The following is an 8731-nucleotide window of genomic DNA, read 5'->3' on the forward strand; positions in this document are numbered from 1 at the left end:
GCCTTACTAGGGGTAGATTTAACTGGACCGGTCTGAGTGGAACAATAGCAAACTATATTAAGTTGTAGAATGGATAAGTTCTGTATTAAAATATACGTTTTATGGTCAATTATAAGCTTATTAGTTCAGGAGCTCAGTATGGATGCGACCAGGCTGTGCGGTGGCTAGCTCCACCCCCTTTTCAGTTCTTTTGACAGACTTGCAGTCTAGCCAATCAGTGCCTGCTCCCAGATAACTTCTCGTGCACAAGCACAGTGTTATCTATATAAAATATGTGAACTAACACCCTCTAGTGGTGAAAAACTGTTAAAATGCAACCTGAGAGAGGTGGGCTTCAAGGTCTAAGAAATTAGCATATGAACCTCCTAGGTTAAGCTTTCAACTAAGAATACCAAGAGAACAAAGCAAAATTGGTGATAAAAATAAATTGGAAAATTGTTTAAAATTACATGCTCTATCTGAATCATGAAAGTTTATTTTGGCCTAGACTGTCCCTTTAACGCACCGCAAACAACCGCAAACAGTCCATTTGCACAACCGCAAACTCCCCATTTGCACAAGGTTGGATACCATGCTAGCCATGTCCCGTTCCTTGTCCTCACTGATGTCATTGAAGGTCTCTTCCTCCACCCAGCCACGTACAACACCAAGGGTCCCCGAAAGGTGACAACAAGCCCCCTGGGACGCCTGCTGTGTTTGGTCTTCCACCTCCTCAAAGCCACCTTCCTCCTCTAACTCCTCTTCTTCAGACTCCTCTCTCTGCGTTGCCTCTCTCTGCATTATTATAAGGTGTGTTAAGTAGTACTATTCCTATCAGTGTAATCCCTGTTACGTCCCCTATCACTAGCAGACTGATGTTTCACAGTCAAAAAAGTTTTTTTTTTAAATTTACACTACTGTTACAACAGATATGAGTGGTGGCACTGGGCAAGTGGGCCTGGCACACACGCTGGCAGGCAGGCAACTGCAATTAGATTACACTAGCAGACTGATGTTTCACAGTCAAAAAAGTTTATTTTTTTTAATTTACACTACTGTTACAACAGATATGAGTGGTGGCACTGGGCAAGTGGGCCTGGCACACACGCTGGCAGGCAGGCAACTGCAATTAGATTACACTAGCAGACTGATGTTTCACAGTCAAAAAAGTTTTTTTTTTTTAAATTTACACTACTGTTACACCAGATATGAGTGGTGGCACTGGGCAAGTTACTTGGCAGGCAGGCAACTGCAATTAGATTACACAGGGAAAAAAAACCAGACTGATGTTCTAGCCCTAAAAAGGGCTTTTTGGGGTGCTGTCCTTACAGCAGAGATCAGAGATCAGATGAGTCCTTCAGGACTGTAGTGGACACTGAATACACTAGCCTAGCTATCAATTTCCCTATTAAATCAGCATCATCTGCACTGTCCCTCCTCTCACTAAGAATGCAGCTTCCGAATGAATGTAAAATGGCTGCTGTCCAGGAGCTGGGAGGGTCTGGGAGGGAGGGTCTGCTGCTGATTGGCTGGAATGTGTCTGCAGACTGTGAGATACAGGGTCAAAGTTTTCTCAATGATGATGAATAGGGGGCGGATCGAACATCGCATATGTTCGCCCGCCGTTGCGAACGTGAACAAGCTATGTTCGTTGGGAACTATTCGCCGACAAACAATTTGCAACATCACTACTTGCTCCCCACTACAAGTGTTTAAATTGATCTATATCTAATTACATGTTGGCATCCCTAGTCATTTTTGGCACTTTCAGAAATATGTTAAAAGTACATTCCCTTATAAATTTGACTTTCATTGTTTAGTTTGCCGGCTGCTATTGTAATTTATCTCTGAATGCTTTGCTTTTCACATCTTTGACTATACAATGTTCTACACAGTAATTGATTTATCAGTGTAGTGTCTCATTTATATCTGCCTTAATTTGGCAAAGGTGGTGAAAAAAGAGGGTTTTCAATGGGTATGCTCCTGCACTGCAAATCAAGGTACATTTTGCAAACAAATTGACAGAATCTAATTTTTTTTAAATATATTTTTTTAAACTGATCTTATAGTGCTTAATAAATAAACAAAACTAAGCATGTAAAAATAATTTTAGTTTTCTTTAATTTACTTCTGATTCGCAAAATGTAATTTTCATGGCCACAATCCTAATTAAAAATGACTTATGTGATATTTTATTTATACCCAAAACATTCCTTATACTGTCAAATGGATTGCTGCATATAAATTATCCTCTCTGGAGTGTTATTTTACATCAATGTTCGTCTTTGCTTTCCCTTGGCTAAACTTCAAATCTGCAATGCAAATTATGATTCTACTTGACACGTGGTGAGCAACTGAAAGATGTATGGTTAAAACTTTCAGAATAACAATATATTTTTTGACTGAATCAATTTCTCGCTCAATAACCTTTTCACACCAGAGAAAACTTGCACCGCATGAAACAGTTACTGTTAACCTCTGACTATGTTGTTGCTTAATTCATTCAAATGTTCTTATTCATAAAGGCTTCAAAGTAAAATATATATTTTTGTTCAAGGAGCAGCAATGCATTATTGGCAGCTATCTGAACACATCGGATGAGCCAATGACAAGAGGCATATATGTGCAGCCACCAATCAGCAGCTAGCTCCCAGTAGTGCATTGCTGCTGCAGAGCCTACCTAGGTATGATTTTCAACAAAAGATAACAAAAGAATGAAGACAATTTAATAATAAGTAAATCGAAAAGTTGTTTCAAATTTCTGCTCTATATGAATAATGAAAGAAACTATTTTGGTTTTATGTCCCTAATAATAATAATAAGAAGATGACACAAGTACGTTTCTTATTCTAAATTGTATGCCACTTAAAGGGATAGGAAAGTCAAAATTAAACTTGCAAGAATCAGATAGAGTATGTCGTTTTAAGACACTTTTAAATTCACTTCTTTTTTCAAATGTGCTTCGTTCTCTTTGTATCCCTTTTTGAAAATGAATACGCACATATCATACACTAGTGGGAGCTAGCTGCTGATTGCTGCCTGAACACATTTGTCTCTTGTGATTGACTAGATATGTTCAGCTAGCTGTCACTAGTGAAATGCTGCTGCTTCAGCAAAGGATAACAAGAGAATGAAGCAAATGTGATATCAGAAGTAAAATGGAAAGTTGTTTAAAATTGTATGTTCTATCCAAATCATGAAAGAAATTGTCCTGTCCCTTTAACTGATTGGCAGTAAAATTCTGGGATTGCAATACTTGGGTGTTTTTACACATTTAGAGTGAACATTATAGGATGACAGTCATTGTACAGCAGCAGTTTCACATTAATTTACTTTGCTGCAGGACATGAAAATTAAAATTTACCATCAAATTTACAGAGACACTGTAGTCAAAAATGTTTTTTTCATCCATGTTAAAGAGCAACATTTAAATATGTTGACTTTGATGGAATATAGAGAACTTATAGACGTGTCAGCTACTGGCAACTGATAGAGACAATTGTACATGTTGTATTTGATGATGCCTGTAGTCATATAATACCTGCTCTGTTGTTACACGAATGAAAGTTTTTCAATAAAAATGATTTAAACATAAATATGTTGACTTTGTTTGCCTCAAAAAAAAATGAAGTAAAACCTGTTTAAATGTAAACATATATCAATATCAGTTGTATGCTTTTTAAAAATGCTCATTGGCTATCTGTACACCTTGCTAATGCTTATTGGGTGCTAGCAGGAAGTACCTATTAACCAAAAATAATTGCTAGGAAGTACCTATCTTCCAACAAGGATTAGTAGGAAGTGCACACATGATGTAGCTTTTTTACTTACAATTAAATTTAAAACGATTTTACTTCACTTTTCATGAAAAAAAAAGAAATAACCATTTTTTGGATGCAGTTCTTTCATATGGATAAGAAAAAAAAGAACTTTAGCAGAAAGCACCTAACAACCAATGAGCATTAACAGGAAGTACCTATCAGCATTTGTAGGATGTAAATATCAAACAATGAGGATTCATAGAAAACAACAGGGCTGAACTGGGAATAAAAAGCAGCCCTGGAAAAATTTGTAAACCCAACTCTATTCTCCGTCAAAGTACAATCAGGCTGTTGTTGGAGGCGGATCCCACCACTGTCACAGCTTAACCAGCTTTAAATAAAGCTGCAGATATTTTACGGAGTGCGCAGGGCAGGACTGTGCACGGTAACCGTGCAATGTAATCCACCTGACAGCCCTGTTTTGTTCGGCTTCAGGGTATTCCCTCCAACTCAACCACTATGCCACATGAGTGAGGCATTTATCTATTTAGCCCTATCTACTGCTGCCCACAGGGAAATTTCCCAGTGTCTCAGTATCCCAATCCGGCCCTGGGAAAGACACAAATGATTCCGCTGTGTTAGTTTCCATTAAATGTAAAATAATTACTCAATGTTTTCATGAAAAAAACTGTATGTTTGGATGATCTTTCACATGGATTAGAGATAATGTTTGAATACAGTGTCCCTTTAATCCAAGGATCCAGTTATATTTATTCATTAAATGGCACATTCTTATTGCAATTAAACCCATACTACACTAAGGAGATCATGTTAAAATGAGGTAAAATAAAAATGTTTGTTTAAAAATGACTGTGTATTTGCAGTAGGTTTCTCAAGTTCTTTCAGTTGGTTGTTAAGGTAAGAACAAAATATGATCTATGTATGCCATTTTTTTCATAGTTGAAAAATTATAAATTCAATTTTGAATTAATCTTAACCTGAAATGTTAAATAGCGTGTCACATTGTCCCAACCCATTATAAGTCTTGTGCAAAGTATCATTTAGACATATTAAGCAGTCATTATCCTCAATACTGGATTACTTTGCTGCCATGTTTTATTGCTGTATATACACTTTACGTGTGTGTAAATATGTATTAAGTCCAAGAGGGATTCACACTCTTACCTTTTTTCACACCTGGTGTCAGGAATACTTGTACGTATTGTTACTTCAAAGAAAGTCATTTGCACTCACTGGACTTTAACAAATTAGTTAGGTTCTTTGATGTGTGTCTGTTTGTGATATATATGTGTGTGTGATTCTGATAGATTGGAATGTGGGACAGTGATAGTAATAATAGAGTCTAGGATTAAGCGCCACTGGGTGGCGCAAAACGCGTCAGTCTACTCTATCTGTCCATGTCTGTCTGGGTCTTATTTTTATAATAAACCTTTGTGTGAATTTAGGGCCTGTTGTGCAGCCTTTGCTTTTGTTTTTTATAGTAATAATATTCTAAGATTGTTCTAGATAAAGAAAAACATTTTTATGTATTTGTAGGCAGACCGATTTGATACTCCATTGCAACCATATACTTCAATGCAGGCATCCCCAAAGAGATTATCACCATCAGCTCACATGGTCTCTCCAAGGCTCCTGGGGAATCAAGCACAAACAATGCAGACAACTCACTCCTCGGTCATTTCGATGATTGACAGGTATATTATTAATATATATTTTTATTGTTTTCCAAATAACAGTACACAGTATAACAGTGCACAGAGGTAATTGCATAGTAAACTACTGACTAAGCCATACAGGCTAGAATTGACTGCAAAAATCAATAGTGACTCATAGCACCTGCCACCATATATGTATTACAGGAAACCTTCAAAAAGCTGTTTAATAATACTGTACATTATGCCAATATAGCACTGTATACAGTATATGTATACATTATTTTTTCCATCTTTATAATTGGGATGCATTAGTCTTTTTTTATTGTAGTAATAAAAAAGCGCTAAGCAGTGGGTTATTCTTGACAGAAATCATTATAATATATATTATTTATCATTCTAAAAGTATTTTAACTTTCATTTCTTTTTTTTTACTTCATCTGTGCAGGATTCATTACTTCCTGTCTTTTTAGGAAGGCAAAACAAAAGTTTCTCTTTGTAAGTGGGTGTTAGGAGACAAATGCACTAGCTGCAATCAGTTTCTTGCCCATGCTCAGTAGAGGACTTTTGCTGCAAATATCACGTGACAGGATAAAAAAAACTACTATGTACAAATACCAGCTCTTCCAAAATGCAATCGAAATGATGTATTACTTCTGAAAATGATTGTCCATTTTTTGAAATAATTTTATGATCTTGCTGCCATTGTGGTAGTCATTACCTTGAACCATCAGAGAATGTGATGTGGTAAATAACAAACAAAAAGAAAGAAAGAAATCATAATCTGATTGGATGCACAAGTCAGATCACAACATTTAAAAAAAAAAAAAATATGCAACCGCAGTGGGGGTGGCGGGGGCTCATATTTTCAGAAGACATAAAAGGTAAAAATAAAGAAAATATCAAATATACATTATAAGGTAACATTTTGTATGGAAGGTTATTGGGGCACATATATTCAGTTGAAATGAGGTTAGGACATGGGTTTACCATCACTTTAAGTAAAACAGATGTTAAATCAATATAATAAAAACACTGTTGCCATCCTCTTTTCCTTTCTTCTCACTACATTACGTATTTCGTTTCTGTTTTTCCGCCATAACACTTCACAGCACTGTTTATTTTTTTAAACAGTTGACAATTAATGCTAAATACATGTATGTATTGTTAAATATGTAACTATGTGACAAGCTATCCCATGTTGCCTGAAAGTCTAATTTGTTTTTTTTTTTTTTTTCTGTTTAAGTTCTGAGGCTCTCAGGCGTGAACTTGAAAGAGAGAAGATGATGAAAAGACTTTTGATGACAGAACTATAAAACTTCTGTATTAAATCAAGAGAATACTGGACTAGTGCCTTCTCTCTTTTTACATTCCACTGTGTTCAAAAGGCAATGCATTCCACAATGGAGTATGTGTCTTATATATCGATTCATGGGCTACACTAGTGATGGAGATGGTTTTTAGTACTATAATATTCATACGTATTGCATGTACAAAAAATATCTCCACTGATGTTTATCATGTATATATTTTTGTAAATACATTCTGAGATATTAACAGAGATGAACATTATGCACAATATTTTAGTAGCTGAAACACACAATTTATTATTAAACATATATGCTACAGTTTTTTTTTCCAGTAAAGTTGACCAATGGTTTTTACATGAATCATTACTATAGCGTGAATGTTAGTTTGAGATTGGTAATCATTTCCAATTTTGAATTTTCAACATGGACTTATAACCAAAGTGAACCTTTTATCCCAAAACAACCTAGATTCAGAAACAATGAAAATGTCAGCCAACTAAATGATGCTCGCTTTGTAAGTTCCCTTTAATAGACATTCAAAACTTGATATATACCAAGTCCCCCATTTCATAATGCATATAAGTCTATATACATACTCTAGTCTATAAACGCTCACACAACTGATTGCCAATTTGAAGTATGGAGTGATAATTTGCCAAAAATTATGTTCTTGTGATGTCTTATGCTGTTATGACTCCTCCCTCCATTAAGGGGATATATAAGTCCCTAGCAAACATAATGGCCATTAAAAAGTTCACAGTATGAGATTAAAAAATACCTATCAAAACATCTGAATTGCAGTGTTAGAAAATGCCAGAGGTACCACTGCATATCATGTTTCCACTGCCCTCCATGTGCATACTTTCCTGAAATACTCTTAACAAACTTATGATTGGTGCAGAGAAGGTAGAAGCTATTCCAGTACTAATAAAGTGATAATGTATGGGAGAGTGACTTTTGATGGAAGTGCAAACTTTTTAAAGACCCTTATTATTTTGTAGAGATTTTTATGTTTCTTTGTTATATTTTGCCATACAGAAACACGCCCATATATCTCAAACATAATCTATTTTTAATTGATTTTTTTTACCAGGTATAACTAATGTTTTTAAAAATAAGCCATTTTATTTTAGGGATTATAGATAAACATTAAAGAAAATGTGAAATAGGTTGCAGACATGGGTATCCACTGGGGGAGCAAAAGGGGGCAAAATGCTCATCTATGGCACATATCAAGGACCCAATACTCTAAATCTCTATGATGTGGTGAGATTATCTTTATAAATATGTCAGTAATGTGAGGGATTATTTAACAAATTTTAGAAAATCAAATTTTAGCTTGAGATCTGCATATCTTTTTAAACATGGTTCTACCACATGCACAGCGAAAATGACGGTTTCCCACCTTGTTATGCACCAGTTTTACAATTGTGCACATTGTAGGCTCTGAAACGGTGCATCTGTGCAGATATACTACACTCAGGAGACCATTTACCCTTTAATTTTTTTCAAATTACCCTTACTTGACCTTCTAGACAGCACATGGATGATGTAAAAAATGTCATTTTAATCCATTAATCACCAGGTTTAGAATACAAAAATAGGGGATGGTGCTTAAAGTTGTGTGTATTTCTCCGTAAACTTAAAACAGATATTAATTGGCTGGACACAACTTTAACAGAATGGTTACTGCTCACTAAACTATTGTTTTTTTCTCCTGTGCTTAAAGGAATACTGAATACTGAACAGAGCATGCAATTTTAAGCAACTTTGTACTCCTATTATAATTTTTCTTGGTTCTCTTGGTATCTTTAGTTGAAAAAGCAGGAATGTAAGTTTAGGAGCTGGCCCATTTTTGGTTCAGCACCTGGATAGCACTTGCTGATTGGTGTATAAATGTAGCCACCAAAGCAAGCGCTACCCAGGGTTCTGGACAAAAATGGGATGGCTCCTAAGCTTACATTCCTGCTTTTTAAAATAAAGATACCAAGAGAGGGAAGAAAAAAAT

The 8731-nt window shown here is 35.6% G+C and overlaps 1 protein-coding gene across 2 annotated transcripts in view; it reads left to right on the forward strand.

Annotated features, from left to right (window-relative positions):
* The window catches only part of LOC128660664 (band 4.1-like protein 4B), a 209407-nt gene extending 200927 nt beyond the window's left edge, over positions 1-8480 (forward strand). The window contains exons 2-3 of one of the 2 annotated variants that reach the window (XR_008402570.1): positions 5298-5455; positions 6660-8480. Coding sequence is in view for 1 of the 2 variants with exons in the window: in XM_053714601.1 (XP_053570576.1) it covers positions 5343-5455; positions 6660-6729 (183 nt within the window). In the remaining variant the exon portion in view is untranslated. The remainder of the gene's footprint in view (positions 1-5297; positions 5456-6659) is intronic. The other variant, XM_053714601.1, reaches the window with a different exon arrangement.
* Positions 8481-8731: the final 251 nt, after the last annotated feature.

Source organism: Bombina bombina, chromosome 5, assembly GCF_027579735.1.
Source record: "Bombina bombina isolate aBomBom1 chromosome 5, aBomBom1.pri, whole genome shotgun sequence".
NCBI lineage: Eukaryota > Metazoa > Chordata > Amphibia > Anura > Bombinatoridae > Bombina > Bombina bombina.